A 19,839-nucleotide genomic window follows, 5' to 3' on the forward strand; every position below is an offset into this window, starting at 1 on the left:
TCCCCAGATTATTCATTCAGCAGTCGATGGAGCGTCGGTATGTTTTACACTCTGTCATCGTCCTTCTGTTCATCTTCCAGGCTTCACTTCACTCTGGTAGAGAAGATTGATGGTGATAGTTTAGCACGGTGACAGCGTTTCTGAGCGCTTAACTGCCAAGAGAAGGAGTTGTGAGAGGTGTCATGATGTTTGAGACTTCAGGTATGTGTCTTACACTTGCATCTCGAGTAGGTTCCTGATTTTGATCGTGGAAATGAACGTCCAGCTTTTTATGCTGTAGAAATGAAAACCCGTCGATTCAATTGGCAGAAAGCATGATTGTTTTAACGGGGGATTACCGTATTTTAACAACCTGGACCTTATTTCTGGCCTAAAATACGATCGTTTACTCATCCATATAACTTTGGTGTCATTTGGAGTCGTTCGGATGATGTTTAGATCCAGTGGAGCACCGCGTATATCCATATAGTGGGAGTGAATGGGGCACCGAAACGCAGCTTCTAAATAACGCATTATCTACTACGAAACTCGTTCATTTCATCAATATTTTGTTATGATACGCTAGTGCTATTCCCCGTTGAGTCCGGAGTTACCTGTTGTCATCATCCGGGGTCTGTAGATTGACCTAGGTGATGACCCGGGTGATGTCATCTCTGAGCGCCGCACACATTTTGCAAAATTATCAACGGATGAATTGTTTCATGGCAAAATCATTTTTACTTTTTACTTAAGTACATTTCAGAGCCTGTACTTTCAACTCTTTTACTCAAGTAAAAGTAAGAATCAGTACTTTTACCAGAGTATTTTTTTACACAAGTATCTGTACTTTTACTTAAGTACAGAATGTGAATACTTTTGCCACCTCTGCAAATAGATAACAGGTAACGCCGGACTCAACGGGGAATAGCACTAGCGTATCATAACAAAATATTGGTGAAATGAACGGGTTTCGCAGCAGATAATGCGTTATTTAGAGGCTGCGTTTCGGTGCCCCAGTCACTCCCACCATATGGATATACGCGGTGCTCCACTGGATCTAAATATCGTCCAAACGACTCCAAATGACACCAAAGTTATATGGGTGAGTAAACAATTGTATTTTATGCCAGAAATAAGGTCCAGGTTGTAAAAAAAAAAAAAAAAACAGTAATTCTCCTTTAAGGGACTGAATTATGATCATTCATTCATTTTCTGAAACCATTTGTCCTCTGGAGGGTTGCGCGGGGCTGAACCCTGCCCCAACTGTCATTGGGCGAGAGGCGGGGTACACCCTGGACAGGTCGCCAGTCTGTAGAATCACCAAATGGGTGGGAGGAAGCCAGAGTAGCTGGAGAGAACATGAGAACTCCACACAGAAAGGCCCCAGTGGGGCGATGGATTCAAATCCAGAACCTTCTTGCTGTGAGGCATCAGTGCTAACCACCTCACCACTGTGCCTCCTGAATTATGATCATTATCTACACTATTAAAACTAACCTCTAGCTTTAAAATAACCCAAGTACGGTAAAGATAAATAGCATATTTGATCTTGTATGCGGCCCCTAAACACTAAACGTCCCTCTCTCCCATTTTTAGACACAATGCCTCTTCGTCATGCCAGCGTTGCAGCTGATGAGCATTTATTTCGTGGCAGGTTCTCCTTGGTGTCTCAGCGGGGAGGAGAAGGGTAATGGTGGGTTGAGCTGATAATAAGGGGGGGTTTAACCTTAATGGAGTCTGGGAGGGAGAGGGTGGGGGGTGGAATGATCGTTTAAGACAGAGGTGAAGGTTGGATTTGGAGAAGTAAAACAAAATGTCATTATAGTGGAGGGAATACATCCTGCTGGGCTGGGTGTCTGAGTGCTGGACTGAAGCGGCTGTCATCTTAATTACTTTATTTGTTCTCCATCTCACCTTTCCTGTAACTTTTCTATTGAAATGGTTTGTCTCTGTGACAAATGAGTCATTATATAGTTTAATTTAGACCGTGATTGAGGTTTCTTCCTGTTATTGGTCGGTCTGTGGTAGAAGAGGCGGATGCGATGATTCTCGTCATTGTCCCTCCCCTCAAACAGGTGGCGCTGAAATTCCTAAGCTCAGTCAGCAGTAGGTCAGTCCACCCATGCTTGCTTGAAAACCAGAACAAGAGAACCTTTGTCTTGCACAGTGTGTTCACAAGAGGATTACTCAATTAAAGCTGGAAAACTTTGCAGAATATAGAGCAGGAGTGAGCTGGTGGTCCAGTTAAGGAGCAGTGCTGGGTGAGTAAAACTCTTTCATTAGCTGCTGTTGCCTAAGTTAATTAAAGCTGCAGAAACTGTCCAGGAACCATGTGAGAGTGTTGGGATTCGAGCCGCTTCTTGTTCAACTGTTTCCGTTTGGTTTCAGGCGTGGAAAGGTGTTGCAGAAATGAGGCTTCTGCTGGCGATCGCTCTCATTCTCCTTTTCCTGTGTGAGTTCATGTTTCTTTAAAAGCACACATGCTTTTTTTTTATTCGGGAGGTTCTTCTTTTAATACATCTGTGTTGCACATTTTTCAGGGCTTCATAAGGCTCAGACATCCAGCGGGGCCCTGCATGGAAATGCTTGTGAGGTGAGCTCTGGCTTCCCACGTAAATCTGAGGGATTTAATACGGAGCATTATTTACAATGATTCTTTCATCATATGCCTTAAACATGAACTTCACCTGCCATGCCTGTTTCTCACCATGTTTCCTGCCTGTCCCTTCAGTATATATGGGCCAAAATGAGCAAAAATGCAGATGCAATCAGTACTTTTCTTTATTAAAGGTGCAGCTGTGTCTCAATGCAGAGCTCAAATTTCATGTGTAAAGCATATGGATAAATAATTTTCTTCTTCTAAGTTGCACTTGTAGCAATTAAAACAATTCCTTATAAGATGACCGTGCAGTTCCACTGAACTTCATGGAGCCCTTTAATGTCCTTCATCTCACTACTCTGATTCACATTTACCTCCATCATAGAGTTGCTGACTGTACGCTACCTGCTGAGCACTACGTAGCATCGCCATATGAGACACAAAGTGCTATTTATCTGCATTATATGTCACTCTTTCTTGTTGCATTTGTATCTTTCAGGCGGCATCCCTGAGCGAGGCAGCCGTATCCCTCCTCTTATCTCCCCTGTCTCTGTACTCCTGGTTGGCCGCCACGCTGCTCAGACTCGTCCTGTCCGTCCCGGCTCTCCTCCTCAGCTCCTTGCAGCACTCCTTACTGCTGATCCTGGCTTTGCCCTGGTGCGTCGCCGCCGTCTGCACGTCCCTGCTGCTGACCTGCCTCCACGTCGCCCTGTACCTTCTCCACCTGGCCTTGGTTGTCGCGGCGGTGGCCATTTTGACCGTCACGCGGCACAAGATGGCCGACGGTGACACCCACGAGGAGGAAGTGTTCCGTCAGCAGAAGAAACCAGAGGAGCGTCCGGCTAAAACCAGACTGCGAATGTTTGGCCGTAGAGTTGCGCAGCAAGGCTGAGATCTGCTGTAAGATGATGTGTGTTTCATTTCCAGCTGTTTTTACCTTCATTTATTTAATGAAGGTAAAAACTAAAGTTTTTTTTGCATAGATATTGTGTTTAAATTGGCTTTGAGACACCTTACTAGGAAGCAAAATAAAAAATGGCACTAGCTTGAGTCCTCGTGATCTAAATGAGGGTGAAAATATACCTACTAGTAGCTTCCTTAACAAACAGCCTGCAGTTGTCCACTTATCTATCCCTCTCATTTTCTCTCTTGCCGTCTTTAAATGTGGCCTCCGCCCAATTATCTCCGGATTGTTGGTGCTGTTTGCTTCCCATCTGCAGATGTTATCATTAGACATGTCTGTCAAATGGAGATGAGAAAGAGGAGAGAGGAATGAGAGAAAATGTTCTGCATTCATTGCGTCCGTGGTTTTAAACTATGTGTGTGTTTATACGGAGAGGTCCAACAGTGCAGGGCGTGCTAACCATATTTCCCGAAAAACACTAATAAAGGGAGTTAACAGGGAGAGAAACTACATGTGGTGGAAGCACTGAGCCAAGGCGGCGAATGCTTGCCCATCCAGTAAACAGCGTGTGCGGATGAATGTTAGCTCTCTGATCTCAGGGAAGCATTAAAATGTGCAGGAGGGGGAAAAGAAAAAAAAAACAACAATTTTATCAAAACTATTAACACTCCAGGCAAAGCCATAAAAAGTAATGGGTGAACTTTCTGTGTCGTGCGTGCCGGTGCGAGCGTGAACGAGACGGAGAGACAGAAGGGAAATGAGGCTGGATCATAGAGATTTATTACATGGCCGTGGCATCCTAATTAGCATAAAGACTGGACTGGCCCACTCAAGCAGAGAATTAAAAACCTTAATTGTGCTGTCAGCCTTCCTCTCTCTTTCTCACTGTTGACTCTACTTCATTCCTCTCGCATTCGTCTCCTCCTCCGCTTATGAAGTAGCCCGAGTCCACACGCTGTTTAATTGTTGGTGATAAATGGGAAGCGGGCTGTTTGTAATTGTCTGAGATGTGTTGGAGTGAGTGGGGGTGGGGGTGGGGGGGCAGATTGTCTGGAGGAAGGAGAGGAAGAGGACATGGGGAGTTGTCTTGTTTTCTAAGAGGAGAGCGGGGAGGTCATTTATCAAATGTTTGTCCAAAGAACGAAATTAGCTGAGGAGACATGGGCAGGAAGAAAGTGTTGATTGGACATGATCCCAGGCCAGACTGGGGCTAAGAAGTCTTTCAAAGGGTAATGTAGTGGTCCTGTTATAGAGATGACAAGTTTCCAACGCTGATAGGATTGGTCGTGAAAAACAATATACACTGATCATTCCTAATATTGTGTAGGTCTCCCTTGTGCCTCCAAAACAGTGACTCATCAGAGAATGGACATGGACCTTCTGAGGGTGTCCTGTGGTGTCTGGAAACACAATGTTGTTAGTGGGGGCCTTTGGGTCCTATGGGTTGAGGGGAGGGGCCTCTGTGGATCATCCCACAGATACTTGATCAGTTTGGGATCTAGTGAATTTGGAGGCCAGGTCAACACCTTGTGCTGTTCTTCATGTTTTTTTGAGTTGTTCCTAAACAGTTTTTTGTGTGTGCGTCTGAGTCGTGCTACATCCTGCTGGGGATGGCTGCTGCCATCAAGGAGTGTCATTGGGCGGTACATGTCTAAGTAATATCCACACGAATGCCAAGTCCAAATGTTTCCCAGCAGAACATTGAAGTGTCACAAGATGGTCAGTGTTATTTACTTACTTCTCCTGTCTGTGGTCATAATGTAATGGCTAATCGGTGTATAACTACATCAGTTTAAACTGGGTTTAAATGCTCAAAGCACAGACTTAAGATGATGGCAAGTTGGACAACATTTATCTGCAACTGACAATATTGCTCTGAAATGACAGGAAGCTGGCAGACATGATGTAGGATGCCAAACATTAGAGGAGGCCAATTTTGCATGTTTTCTGTATTGATATGCAGGTCTAAAATAAAGAATCTCCCAGACTTCCAATGCTTTTTTCCAATGTTTGTTTATTGCTTTTTTGAATTATCCTCCTTATTTCACGGTGAAGCAAATGATTGAGTTTTTTTTCTACTGACTCTTATTTTTTTTTTTTCCAGTATCATGAGAGCATGACAGGGAGGGATGAGGAAACGTAGTGTTGACAAGCTGCGGCCTCACCAAGCTTAAGGTAACCACCACACAAACGGAAAGTACGATAACCTAAAAAAAAAAGCCATCACTTATAGCGCAGCAGTATCACTCCATAGTGCATATATTTCTTCTGATGCTCAAAAATGACGTGAAGTGGTTGTAGAAAATAGGAAGTGAGTTCAGACACAGTAAACGTAAACGGCTGCAAATGCCAACAGTGAAAGTAGTCGGTATGTATCTTAAGTTGAACCACAAGGTATGCAACACTGTTTGATTAAGAAGATTATGTCGGGGAACCGTGATCCAGAACCAGCAAAGACCAAACGCTGCCATCAATCAGGGACGTCCATGTGGAAAATGTTACTCAATCTGTTAACTTGACATGAGGGGGAACAAAAGCAATATTATAAAAGTATTAAGGACTGAGAGAGTAATCGTCGGCAGGAGAGATGGAGGAGGAGTATAGCAGCAGAGCAGTGGAAGGTTTCCCTGTAGGAGGAGGAGGAGGAGGAAATGTTTTTGCGAGGGTCAGTCCTGTTTGTGCGTCTCTGCTGTCAAAGCCTCTCTCTCTCTCTCGCAGCAGACGAGGTTAAGACTTAGGAGGCCGGCCCCTCTCACACTGCGTCTCCCTCAGCACTGACAGCTCGCCGAGACACACACATAGTCAGGAGTACTCCCAACATGCACCGCCTTACACTCTCCCCAGTCCCTCCTTCCTCCTTCCATTTTGATGCTCCAGCCCTTCCTCTCCATCTCCTCTTTTCCCCTCTCTGTCTCTTGCTCCCCCTTTGCTTCAGTTTCTCTCAGTGTTTTTCTGTTTCTATCTTTCTTCTTCTTCTTTTTTTCCCCCCACCTCTTTCTCTCTAATTGGTCTCCGCTAGGTTAGCTTAGACAGGCCTATTCATCATAGCACCATCCTCAGAGACAAACCCTCGGGGAGCAAAAAATGGGGAAGGGGGGGGTAGACGGAGTCAGACGGGAGGGTGATGGGGTCTGCCGCTTGTCAACCCACTTCTCTCCTCTTTTTTTCCCCCCTCTTTTCTTCCTCTTCTCCCTCCCCGTGTCTCGCTGCTCGGTGCAAAGATGTCAGTTTTGCGGAGGGAAGAGGGGATGAGGGAGGGAGGGAGGGAATGTAGACACATTAGTTAGGCTATTAGTTCAACAAGCTGCTTCCGTGCCTGTCAATGGTCCGACACCCACGCACGCACACACTTATCCACACACGCCGTTCTCACTTCTGACATTTGTTACATGTAGTATCCGTGTGAGGGAGTGATTGTGAGTGACGGGCCGAGAGGGGGAGGAAAGAAAAAAAGAAACTTTACATGGAACCACGTGTCTCGTCATCTCTGGCGTCCGGAGGACTTTAATGAGTGAAACACATAATGGTCATTTTTTTTTTACCACTGTGCCTGTGTAATGCATCTCTGTGACTTCTGTGTGTGAACAAGGGCGCTGCTGTAAAGGGCAATGGGAAGCATGTAGGGGTTCATTGTGCGAGGTCCAAATGTCTTCTGTGATAAGGTCAAACCCAGACTTTTTTTCTCCCACTGTATCTTCGTCAGAGAGTTTCTCTTCATTTGATGTGCCTGTGCTCAGATGAGTAGAGGACTGGTTTGAACTTACTGGAAGGTTTGTTTTTAGCTGCACAGCGATGAAACCAAATGATTAAAAGTGAATGTAAATACCGCTGACATGCTGTTAGGTGGAGACTTTAAAGGTTTCTTTACTCCAGCAATCCCAAGATTTTGGCTTGAGGCTCCTTTAAATAAGGCGGTGACATTTTACATCATCCCAGATTACAAATGCAATTGGATTTTAATGAAAAATCTTCAGGTACAACACGATGTAAAGAAGAAAAATATGATTGGATTTCACTTCAAAAAAAGGAATAAGTTTTCAGTCCTGTGTAATTCTGATACAACTTGAACCATTGTTAAAGGGGAACTACCGTGTTTTTTTACAACCTGGACCTTATTTCTGGCATAAAATACGATCATTTACTCACCCATATAACTTTGCTGTTATTTGGAGTCGTTCAGATGATATTTAGATCAGTGTATATCCATATAGTGGGAGTGACTGGGGCACTGAAACACAACCTCTAAATAACGCATTATCTGCCGCGAAACTCGTTCATTTCACCAATATTTTGTTATGATAGGCTTTGCTACTGCTAGTTTTTTTGCAACATGGCTGAATATTTTTCCGATTCTGAGGTTGTGGACGACGACTTTGTTTATGATGGACGTCCTTACCGTTTCGGGCCAGAGTATATGGATGAGGAGCTGGTTGAAAGGAGGATGCAGAGGCAGAGAGAGGAACAGCTGGCCAAAGAACAACAAACTACTGCATGTCCACGAATAGATAACAGGTAATGAACGTGTTTTGTGGCAGATAATGCGTTATTTATAGGCTGCGCTTCGGTGCCCCAGTCACTCCCACTATATGGATATACGCGGATCTAAATATCTTCCAAATGACACCAAAGTTATATGGGTGAGTAAACAATCGTATTTTATGCCAGAAATAAGATCCAGACAGTAACGTGCCAAAATTGCTCAGGTAATGAAATGTCAACATTTTCTGAATATGTCTGTAAAACGCGTTTGACACCCCTGCCATAAACTATCTGAATACTATAATCTGATGATGATTTAGCCTCTGGGAGCTAACCAGTGCAACAGATATCCCAGACTTCCTGTTCCAGTCCGACTAGCAACTTCATTGCCAGATTCACAGATCACAAAAAAAAGCGAGCTTGGTGACTGCCTCATGTGTCTGTGAAAATGAATCCTGCTGAAACAAACCTTTAAAGGAATCCTTTAAATAAATGGAAACAAACCAATAATTCAAAGCATTTACAGGCCTGATGTGATGCACGTCTTCAGAGATGTTTCTACATTTAAACCAAACGTGTGAGTGTGGCAGATGGGCGAGTAGAAGAACCCAAAGAGAGCAAAGATGGCAACGGAGATGAGGATGCAAACGCAGCAGAAGCCATGAATATTCAGAACTTGTATTATCTCGCCCCCTGCTCCTTCCTCTTCCTCTGTATGTTTTGTCAGATTCCCTCGGCCTTCTCCTCCTCCTTCATTCAAATCCCCTGCTCTCTCACTCCTAATACCTCTTCAGCATCTCCACCCTTCCACCTCCCCCTTTCTCTCCTGCATGAGCCCCCTCTTCACTAATCATCGGAGGCCCAATTATACTCAGTTGGCCCCCACGCCTCCTCCCTACAGGGGCTCTGGAGGGCCAAAATATACCGATGCTGACTGACGTTAATTTGCATGACTTCTTGGCCTCCATAAGTACCACTGTTGTCTGTCTTCTGCCGTTGTATAGGAAGCCAGAGGAGAGGAGGAGGAGGAGCGGGAGAACATGTCAGTAGTTAGTCGTGTTACGTAACGTGAAGCAGTAGGAGGTGAGTAAAGAGGGCAGAGTGTGTCGCGCTGCTTTCTAACTAACTAAGCGTTGTCAGACCTTTATTGTTCAGGCAGACATTGATCCTACAGATCCAGCATCAGCATCTGTTTGATATAAACTGCTGACAGTCTATATGAATATCTTAGATTTTCAAACTATGCAAAAACTTCCCGTCCACCAGTTTCCTGCTACTTTGAAGGCAAATTATAATTTATTTTATGATACCTGCTCTAGCTCTTCTGCCAAGAAAATTAAATGTTGGACTTTAGGGGAAAACAAATCCTTCAGGATACTGTTTCATGAAATGAAATTAGATAAAATATACTGTTAGGTGAATGCTGCCTGCCCTTTTCTTCTTTTGTTTAATGATGTGCATTACTAATAACGGTAAGGGCCTTTTTTTTACCAGACCTAAATACATATATATAGTTTTCATACCTTAAAAGTTTTGAGCCAGTGTCTTAAAGATAAAACCTGCAGGTTTCAGCAGATGTCTGGACGCCCTGCTTAAGAGTCCCTAGTACGAGTCAAGCTCCAAGAAACCTGAATCATTAACTTCCAAGTGACAACATTTTTCAAACTCTGTGCCCTTAAAGGGGATTTGCCGTTTTTTACAACCTGGACCTTATTTCTGGCATAAAATACGATCGTTTGCTCACCCATACAAGTTTGGTGTTATTTGGAGTCGTTCGGACGATATTTAGATCTGCATATATCCATATAGTGGGAGTGACTGGGGCACCGAAACGCAGCCTCTAAATAACGCATTATCTGTCACGAAACTCGTTCATTTCATCAATATTTTGTTATGATACGCTAGTGCTATTCCCCGTTGAGTCTGGAGTTACCTGTTATCTATTCACGGACGTGCAGCGGTTTGTTGTTCTTTGTCCAGCTGTTTCTCCGCATTGTCCTTTCAATGAGCTCCTCATCCATGTACTCTGGCTCAAAACGGTAAGGACGTCTAAGGACATCATAAACAAAGTCGTCGTCCACAACCTCAGAATTGGAAAAAATATTTAGCCATGTTGCAAAAAAACTAGCAGTAGCAAATTACAGGTAAACAAGCCGACCGTCGCGGGTGCGTGCGGCGCTCAGAGATGACATCATTCAGGTCAGAGGTTAGTAGGTCAATCTACAGACCCTGGATGATGATAACCTGTAACTCCGGACTCAACAGGGAATAGCACTAGCATATCATAACAAAATATTGGTGAAATGAACGAGTTTCGCGGCAGATAATGCGTTATTTAGAGGCTGCGTTTCGGTGCCCCATTCACTCCCACTATATGGATATACGCTGATCTAAATATCGTCTGAACGACTCCAAATTGCACCAAAGTTATATGGGTGAGTACACGATCGTATTTTATGCCAGAAATAAGGTCCAGGTTGTAAAAAAAAAAAAAAAAGTAATTCCCTTTTAAGTTTTAAACTTGGCAAAACTAAAGGACGTCTTTTTTAGCTCAAAGTCTATTTACTCCCCATAACTAATGCAGTCAAAATGTCATGAAGTAACTCAACCTGTCCATCGTGATATTATAACACATCTTTTATGTGCCATAACAACACGGTACGTCCAAATCCTTCCTCGGCTGCTTTTAATCGGAGGAGGAATGAGCAGGTACATCACCTGAGCCATGTCCAGTGTGTCTTAGATTTAACCACAAGTGCAAAAGTTACTGAAAGGGAACTTAACTGCAAGAGCAGTCAAGAAATCCCACAGTGAGCCTTTAGGAGTTAAATAGATACTGGTCAGCCTCTGGAGCTCAGAGAAGAAGAAAAAAATTTGTTGAGAGAAATGTGCGTGGACGTGCCAAATATGGCTCCTCAGACCACACCGACAGTTGTAATCCTTCACCATATGATGTGTCTTTACACAACCTTGCATCACTGCATTTAGTTGGCAATTAAACAAAACACACACACACACACACCAGCGCAGTTTCCTGGTCTGGTGTCCTGGGCATGCACCCAATCTGTGGACAGCCTGGCCTATGTCTCAAGCTGGGAATGTGCTGTTTTCTGTGTGTGTGGCGTGTTGTCGCCATGTCGTGGCTTGTGTCCTATTATCACCCCTCTCCCCCTCTCCCCACACACACAAACGCACACACATACACAGAGCTCTGCCCCCTCCTGGACTCGGCCAGCAGCCAAGACTGCAGCAGAGGGACACTTCATTCACTCAGATTGGTGGGGTGAGAAGAGGGAGGGAGGGAGGGAGACGAGATGTGTGTCCCCAGGATGAAAGCAGCGCTGTGGGGGTCACAAACAACCACAACCTCCGACTGTCCAGACCGAGGCTGGATGTACAGGAATGTGGCGCTCACAACTGTGTGTGTGTAAGTACTCACACAGAACTACTACCTTCCAAAAAATTATTTTTTATTCTGAACCAATAAAATTATGGCAAATATTTACAAATAATTACTTTTTAGTTTCACATTACAGGTACATAAATGGAATAATTCACCAACAACAGTCACTCAGGTGGACGGGTGGACAGGTACACAGACTGAGTATGAAGAGATGCGTCAAGCAAACTGCAATTTAATATTTCACAGTGAACTCAAAGCCGGGGAAAATAAAATAACAATAATATTAACAATAGGAATATAAAAAAATAAGCGTAATATCAAATTCACCATTTATTTCCAGTTTTCTGAACGTAAACGATCACAATCCAGAACCGAAAAAAAAAAAAGAGTAAAAGATAAAGGAAGAAAAATCAAGTGGTATGATATCTTTGGCAAATTCGCACTGCAGTAAAATACATTCAAATATTAAGACAACACACGACACACGAAGAGAAAAAACACCAAGTTTTGTTTGCAACTACTAGAAAATTGAATAAAAAACATACACGTTTCCTTAAAGAAGCATTTCTTTTTTCTCTTTTTATTTTTTTCAAATCCTCCCCTCCAGATTATTTGAAGGCATTTCTTTATTTTGTGTTCTGTAATCTGTCCATCTGATAGTTTTATATTATGTTTGTTTTTTGTTTTATTTTTTTTGTACAAGAATCAATCGTTTAAAACAGGCATCGCAGGCTTTGGTGAGGGTCACAGATATGTTTTCTGCGGTTGATTCTGAAGAGCAGAACAAGCGGGATCGTTAAAACCGAATTCATCCTTTGCACTCTGATGTATGTTTTTCCGTCTTTTTGTTTTTTTAATTTTTTTTAATTTTTTTATTATTTTTTAGCAAAACATCACAGATATAAATATCTCTTTAACACCCCAGATAGGAAGCCATGGACACACGAAAACTCCAGATTGTTACACGAAAGGCCACAGTAAGGTGAAAAATCATGTATCTATTCTTTTTTTTTTTTTAATTATTATTCCTTTTCTCTTTTGATTAAAACATCTGCTTAGAAAGCACGGTCGATTTTTGTAGGCTGAGTCGTCGCGTGTATTACTCCTCTTCCACAGTTGAATAATATTAAGATGTACAGAACATTGTAACACTTCAGTATGAGATCTGTCCAGAGCCTAGTTACATCTGCAAGCATGAAACAGATTGTGCCACTAATTGCTGTCAAGATGTGATGCTGAATTCCCCTCAGGTTTTAGGAAAGGCAGTAGCCATCTTCATGGATTCGTATTGAGATACAGTCAGGCAGTGTGAGAAATCATAATAAAGGAGGAAAGGAAGGGGGGGAAAAAAACAGCTAATTTGCATTTATTTCAGGTTCCTATTTGACTTGGGATCAAAATACACGCTGCAATTTACTTTCATGGGCGGTAAACTGAAGAAGTGCAGGGAAGGAAATGTTTTAGCTTGATCTGAAACTCGACCGTTCCCTGCTTTTGAAATGCTCTGCGGCCGCGAGGAGAGGAAACGCCAAATACCGGCAGCAATATTGCCATTGAAATGACCTCGCTTTGGCGCGGAAACACCTGGCTTCATTCCTATGCAGAATCTCTGACAGGACAGTGAGCATCACGTCTGAATAGTCGGAGAGAGAGAAAAAAGTAAGAAAGGGGAGGAAAAAGGATTAATAGGGCTGTCTGGAGGAAGAGGGAGGACTTTTTGAGGAAGGTCACAGGCCTGAAATCAACAGAATAGTTTTAATATTCCTAATCCTGGCGGTGTGGCGGTGCTTGCACGGGGGGGAGGGGGGACGAGCGCTTGAGATATGATGAGATTAGGGCTGAGGGAGGGGGAGAAAAAGAAGATGGGACGAGCTTCTGATGGCACAGCAGGTTTGGCCTCCCCTGGGGAACACGGGGGCACGAGAGGAGGGGCGATCGCCACTTCGCAAAGGACAAAGGAAGGGAGCGTGAGGGTGTTTCTGTACTTTGTATTTATGTGTGTGTGTGTGTGTGTGTGGCCTCTGCCCGCCATGCTTTTTACAGTACCACACACAATGACAAGTCCCCCCCCCCCCACCTCATCACCGCAGTCAATGTCACAGCTGCCAATCGAAAAAAGGACTGGCGACCAAGCGAGAATCCGGTCTCTCCCCCATGTCAACCAGCTAGGTCAAAGCAATGGCAAGGCAAGCTGCGAGCACTTCAGGATGCATAGTTAACAATTAATCCTGTTAACGTATCGCTTGGTTCGTGGCTACTCCGGGTAACGGGCTCGGAGTTCGGCCTGCTTAACGTCGCCGCTCCACGCGAGTGGACGCAGGAGGCACGGCTGGATTTAGCTCCTCAAGGAGAACGACTTTCAATCAATACCCTGTCGTGTTTACATTAGTGTGTTTGGTTGAGAAAAAAAAAAGTGTGTGATTCTTTTATAAGACGCTCTGGTTGATTTAAAAAATGATGGAAAACGGTTTTAATGAACAGACTTGTTATGTCTGTCTGTCACTCACTGGACTTTTTTTTTATATATATATATTTTGTGCCTTCTGTCATTCCTCGTCGAGGCCACTCGGCCATGTTTAGCTCTGCATGCGTCACGGCCCTGAACTTGGATGTTTCAGTCACAGATCCACTCACGACTGTTAGAAAGGGAAGAGAACGTGCACACAGTGGATGGTAGGACGTCTGGTTAGCAACTTAACAGTTACAATATGTAAGTTGTCCTCACGTGAGGTCATGTTCACTGTGTTCAAAGGTATGTCTTAGGTCTTAAGTTGTGTGTGGCGTTTTCCTTAAGGGTGTAGAAATTCTTATTTCAGTGGACATATTAGTGTCAGAGCTTTCTTTTTTTTTTTTTCATATAAAACGTCAGAGGAAAATGTCTATCCTTTTATAAGGACATCGCATTTCCTACATTACATTTCCCGTTTGGTGGCTTGCTAAATTGCTAGCATCAGTGGTTTCTAGGCGGCAGCAGTTGCCTAGCAGCCATGGCCGTCTCGTTTTGATGACCCCCTGTAAAGCCTGATTTGGTGCACACGTGCACATCATATCAAACTGTACTTAGTGATAATAATACTAAAGATCAAATCTCATTTATGCATATTTCAGCTTCCAGATTCTGTTTGGAGCGTTCTCCTGTGGACAGTCACATCTGATGAGTGAGTCCTTTTTAATTTTAACTGAAGCTGAACGTTCTCGGGATATATTCTGCTTTCTGTTACTGTAGACAGACACATTTTTCAGTTTTTCAGTATTTTGTTTCTGCAGATCTGTGACTGAAAGATCCAAGTTTGAGTTTTTTTAGGACTGTGATGGTGCTAAAGTCTGCTGTTTATGCGCTGCAGCAATTATTGTCTGATATTGACTCTAAATTACTGATTTGTGAAAGGCTGTGTTTTGCTGGGGGCAAGATAAGCGAGAGTTTTGCTACGGGTGTTACAGATAGGGGATGCTGAATCTTGTTTTAGTGACTCATGGTCATAGTCGGGGGGGCGGGTGGGAGGGGGGACACGTTGAGATACAAAACTAAAGGCACTGTCCTTGTTTTCAGCTGGTGTGGTTCAGGTTCAATAATGCCTCAGAAGGATCAAGAGAAAAAGACAGAAATAAGGAAAGGCTCCTGCTGCGGCGCCCACAGGCAGCACAGCAGGCGAGCCGTCATAAGAGTCTTCTTTAGAGTTGTGTACGCACAACTTTTAAGGTCTACAAATGTAAAAGGATCCACTATTTTTACTATTTCAAAAAATCCAGAAACAACAAAGATTGAGAAACTACCAGCTTTGACCAGTGTTCATAGTTATACTGTGTTTATATAGCTATACTTTATGTCTCACACTGCAGATTTGGGACGTCCAATCTGTAAGCAAGTAGAAACTACACGGTAGCAGTGAAGCGCTACAGTCAGCCACACACATACCCAAAACAAAGGAAACAAAAAGATATGTGAGCACTCGCAATCGACAATGGCTAAAACAACACCACGCACCTTTTTAAGTCTTTTTTTTTTCTTTTACCATAAAGAAAAGCTTCATCGCTAAAAATCTAAATTCAAATGTGAATAATTGAAATTGCTATCGACATTGTGACTTCTCCTCTCATTCACTGATTACTGTACAAGTCTCGTACGGACATAATCGAAAACAGGAAGCTACGCACAGGTTTTAGGAAGATATTGCCCGCTCACAAGATCAACATAGTGGGGCCCTCAGGCAGTCGGGAGGGATGACACACTGATTTCAGATCAGCGCTGAGGGGCAAACCTGTCCTGCCTGCACACGATGGGTAAGGCCTCGACCCTGGTGTCATGCATTGTCACAGCGCAGAACTCATGTAGGAGACGAACAAAAGAAAATTTCACAGGTTGTTTTTTTTTTTTTTTCATTATTATTATTTTTTTTTTCAAAAAAGGGAATGCTTTTATAGAAACAATTCAAAACAGCACAAGGACATTTACTCAAAAACTGGGAGCATAAGAGAAGAAGAAGAAGACGTAGGTCGTGAAAGGAAGTCTACAAAGTAAAATGGCGCCTTTAAAATGATGATTGAGTCTCTTTGTGCTTTTGTAGTTAGTCAGCCGATCCACTAGGGGGGGCCATCTTTGGGGAGTTTAAAGAGAGAAATAGAAAGAGTACAAGACAGAGAGAGAGAAAGAGAGAGAGGGTGCCCCTGCTTCCTGTTTTTTTTTCTTCTGAATATACAGGAAGCGGATAAAAATGGCATCTTACTCAGTGGCACCTGTGTCAACTGATACCAGGCAACAAACTATGAACAGGAAAAATCGCAGTCTGATAACATTATAAACAAAGAAGTTTTCTTATATTGAAACTTTTTTTCAGATTTCATATTTCACTGCATCTTCATCATCATCATCATCACTACTCTAGCACAACAGCGTGACACTATTATCAGTCATTACAGGCATTCACTCTCAGCACAGAGCGCAGCGCAGAAAAGCTTCTTAATATATTACTTTGTCTCCATCATTATAAATAGCTCTTGATCAGGACTAAGACTTGGCTGGGGAGGTAGGATAGCACCTTCCTGTACAGTAGCAACACCTGGCCGGGATAGATTTTGGTTTGACGTGAACATGTTTGATGTTCTTTTACTGCAGAGGGCTCATATTTCAGGCTGTGCTTTAACCGAAAGGCTAGTCTGCTGGATGGTGACGTTCAGACCACTTCAAATGCAAATGTGGATGCGAGACAATGGATGTATTACGGCAGCTGGATGCAGAAATGACTTACTGTTTCTGCTATGAATTGAAATTGAAATTTGTTTTGCTTTCATCAAAAATCTAAAGTCTGTGGGTTGAGTGGGAACTTATAGGCAGGGGCAGTGGGGGGAAAAAACATCAATGTGCACTTGCAGCGTGTCCACGTAGCATGGAAGCAAACACAAAGAAGCAAAAGCTTTTCAGCTCCTAAACCAGAAGAGAATCTTTGCCAGACGCCTCCTTTGACGTGTGATGTGAGTGTAGAGTTTTCGTTATTGCCGCGTGGCACTAAAATTGGCTGTTCGCTATACCCCACCCCTGAGTAGCATTTATCTGACCACAATTATGCATTACAGGCCAGTCAAGCTTTAAATTTCTTAAATGCAAAAGCAAAAAAAGAAGAAAATATGAGAAATATGTGACGATGTTGGCAAAATGACATGTGGATCTTTTTGAAGGTTCAGTTTCTTTAAAGAAAAGACCAGACATTTACCATATATATGATGAAATTTACCATATATATATATGGTATAAATATATGGGATCGGGTATAGCAAACTTTTGTGACTCGGAATAGTCACATTAAAACTCTTTTATTACACATCCCAGAGGAAATTGGTCATTCGACATTGTGAGGATTGGAAACATTGGATTGTCTTTAAGTCACTGTAGTATGGCATAGAAAAATTGATTGATTAATGTGGGGGTGGGGGGGTGGAGGGGTCATAAAAAATACTGTTTGCAAAAATGATTTTCCTCTGATCTGCTCATTTGATCAAAAAAAAAAAAAGTTTTCTCAGTTTGAAAACACTTTTTACTCGCATTAAACCTCCAGTCGATGCTGCATGTTTCATTAGTTAAAATCTAGACAGGGATACCGAGCACTGACATAGTACACGAGGGTCCGAATTTCCAAAACCCACTAAATCAGTCCTAGATCTGTCAGTTGTTGACATAGCCAAGTCCTCACAGTGACCGATACAGTGTTGTTCTGCAGCCCGGGAGTGTGTTAGACGGTTTAAGTGTCAATCAAAGCAAATTCAAACTTCACTGACGTCAGAGATTTGATATTCGTATCCTCATTGCAGTCCGTTTGTGGGCGAATTTGTACTGAGCGGTGCTGGTGCTATCCCTCCCTCCCTTCCTCCCTCGTCTCTTGCCCCTCACCCTCTTCTTCTCTCTGCAGGGAGGGTCAGTGGCGGTCGTAGGCGGAGGCCGTGGCGGTGGCGGCGGGGCCCGCCCCCCGTGATGTTGCGCTGTAATAGTAGGGTGACCCTGGGAGGAAGCACAGACAACATGCTTAATTAAGACTCAGCAAAGATAAAAAAATAATAATAATAATAACTTGTTAACAGATAAGTCGGATTTATTACAGCTGAGTTTTTTTTTGTAGTTTTGTTCTCTTTGAAGTTTAATCAAATGAGAAATCAGATCAGATTAAAGCCTTCATCTTTGACCATTATTGTCCTAAAAAGTTAATGACAAATGACGTGATATTACACATGATTAATGTAAATCAAATATTAAAGGGGAACTACTGTTTTTTTTTTTTTTTACAACCTGGACCTTATTTCTGGCATAAAATACAATCGTTTACTCACCCATATAACTTTTGTGTCATTTGGAGTCATTCAGACGATATTTAGATCCAGTGGAGCACCGCGTATATCCATATAGTGGGAGTGACTGGGACACCGAAACGTAGCCTCTAAATAACGCATTATCTGCCATGAAACTCATTCATTTCACCAATATTTTGTTATGATATGCTAGTGCTATTCCCTGTTGAGTCTGGAGTTACCTGTTATCATCATCCAGGGTCTGTAGATTGACCTACTAACCTCTGACCTGGATGATGTCATGATGATGTCTGAGCACCACACGCTCCCTGCTTGGCTTGTTTACCTGTAATTTGCTACTGCTAGTTTTTTTGCAACCTGGCTGAATATTTTTCCAATTCTGAGGTTGTGGACGACGACTTTGTCTATGATGGACGTCCTCACCGTTTTGAGCTGGAGTATACGGATGAGGAGCTCACTGAAAGGAGGATGCTGAGGCAGAGAGAGGAACAGCTGGCCAAAGAACAACAAACCGCGAATAGATAACAGGTAACTCTGGACTCAGCGGGGAATATCACTAGCGTATCATAACAAAATATTGATGAAATGAACGAGTTTTGAGGCAGATAATACGTTATTTAGACGCTGCGTTTCGGTGCCCCAGTCACTCCCACTATATGGATACATGCGGTGCTCCGCTGGATCTAAATATCTTTGGAAGGACTCTAAATGACACCAAAGTTATGTGGGTGAGTAAACGATCGTATTTTATGCCAGAAATAAGGTCCAGGTTGTAAAAAAACGGTAGTTCCCCTTTAACTCTTCTCTTGGTCCTGATTTTGTCTCTACCAGCTCTAAATAGCAAACCCTTTAGCTTCTAAATATTCCACCATGTTCACTAGCTAGCTGATAAATGTGAGGACTTGAAGAATACAATGGGTTTACCAGGAGTTTTTGCAGAAGACGGCCGCTAGCTGTATTGAAACGTCTTGCATTGTTTAGTTTTTAAGGGTTTTTCAGACTTGAAGTGGTTTAAGCGTCTTGTACTTTTAGTAATTTGAGCCATTTTTGCATTTAAAAAAACCCAAATGTATTAGCAATGACTTATTAGCAGCTTTAAAATACTACTTGGGGGTAACATTTAAAGCGCGAGCAATGAGAACGTGGACCATAATCCCTCACTGTGCATGACAAGGACTTTCTCTTCCAAATAAGTTGAAGTAATCTGGTGATTTGTGCAAAACTTATACGATTGTCTCGTGCCTCTGCTCATTTCTTTCCCCCGTGGACTTCTCTCTCAATGTCATCACATTGACAGATCTCAGCAATTAACTTGGTGAGGGTAATTTCTCCATTTTTTTTTTTTTATTACAGATAGGAATGATGGTTAAAATGACAAAAAAATAAAACTCAGGTTGTAAAGAATCTGAATTCTTCTCCCTTAACAGCTCGAGGTTAGTTAAATGCAGTGTAACTGTGAAATGAGCAGCTTCAATTTTCATGTTAAGATTAATAATTTTAGTTTGAATGTGAGTCGTGAAAGGCAGGGATGAGATGACATGAGCTGATGGAGCTAATGACAGAAAAAATCGTCTCCCTTTTCATGTACAACCAATAAAATTAACTCGGTCTACTTCCTGACTCTTTCTTTCAGATTCGCCCTCCTCTCTCTCTCTCTCTCTCTTTCTCTCTCTCTCCCTT

At 42.8% G+C, this 19,839-nt stretch overlaps 2 protein-coding genes across 4 annotated transcripts in view; one reads left to right on the top strand and one right to left on the bottom strand.

Moving 5' to 3' along the window:
- The first annotated feature begins 2,135 nt into the window (after positions 1-2,135).
- On the top strand, positions 2,136-5,712 carry LOC311495151 (uncharacterized protein). Of its 2 annotated transcripts, XM_084554498.1 has the most exons (5): positions 2,136-2,240; positions 2,368-2,431; positions 2,520-2,572; positions 3,078-3,478; positions 5,587-5,712. In XM_084554498.1, the coding sequence occupies exons 2-4, from the start codon at positions 2,389-2,391 to the stop codon at positions 3,468-3,470; spliced, it is 489 nt and encodes a 162-aa protein (XP_084410624.1). In that variant the 5' UTR covers positions 2,136-2,240; positions 2,368-2,388; the 3' UTR covers positions 3,471-3,478; positions 5,587-5,712. The 2 variants fall into 2 exon arrangements, with proteins under 2 accessions (XP_084410624.1, XP_084410623.1); XM_084554497.1 differs by lacking the exon at positions 5,587-5,712 and having other exon boundaries at positions 3,078-4,440.
- A 12,059-nt stretch (positions 5,713-17,771) lies between these two features.
- Positions 17,772-19,839, bottom strand: part of pax5 (paired box 5) — a gene marked incomplete at its 3' end in the record, with an annotated part of 48,320 nt that continues 46,252 nt past the window's right edge. For both annotated transcript variants that reach the window (XM_084559871.1, XM_084559869.1), the window contains exon 11: positions 17,772-17,854. In XM_084559871.1, the coding sequence (XP_084415997.1) occupies positions 17,772-17,854 (83 nt within the window). The remainder of the gene's footprint in view (positions 17,855-19,839) is intronic.

Source organism: Chelon labrosus, assembly GCF_963514085.1.
Source record: "Chelon labrosus genome assembly, chromosome: 2".
In the NCBI taxonomy this organism is placed as follows: domain Eukaryota; kingdom Metazoa; phylum Chordata; class Actinopteri; order Mugiliformes; family Mugilidae; genus Chelon; species Chelon labrosus.

Excerpts from the sequence above, each read along its gene's own strand:
- LOC311495151 (XM_084554498.1), top strand. The coding sequence starts at position 2,389 with ATGAGGCTTCTGCTGGCGATCGCTCTCATTCTCCTTTTCCTGT. Across the intron at positions 2,432-2,519 it reads TCTCATTCTCCTTTTCCTGT|GGCTTCATAAGGCTCAGACA; the intron begins GTGAGTTCATGT and ends CACATTTTTCAG. Across the intron at positions 2,573-3,077 it reads TGCATGGAAATGCTTGTGAG|GCGGCATCCCTGAGCGAGGC; the intron begins GTGAGCTCTGGC and ends TGTATCTTTCAG.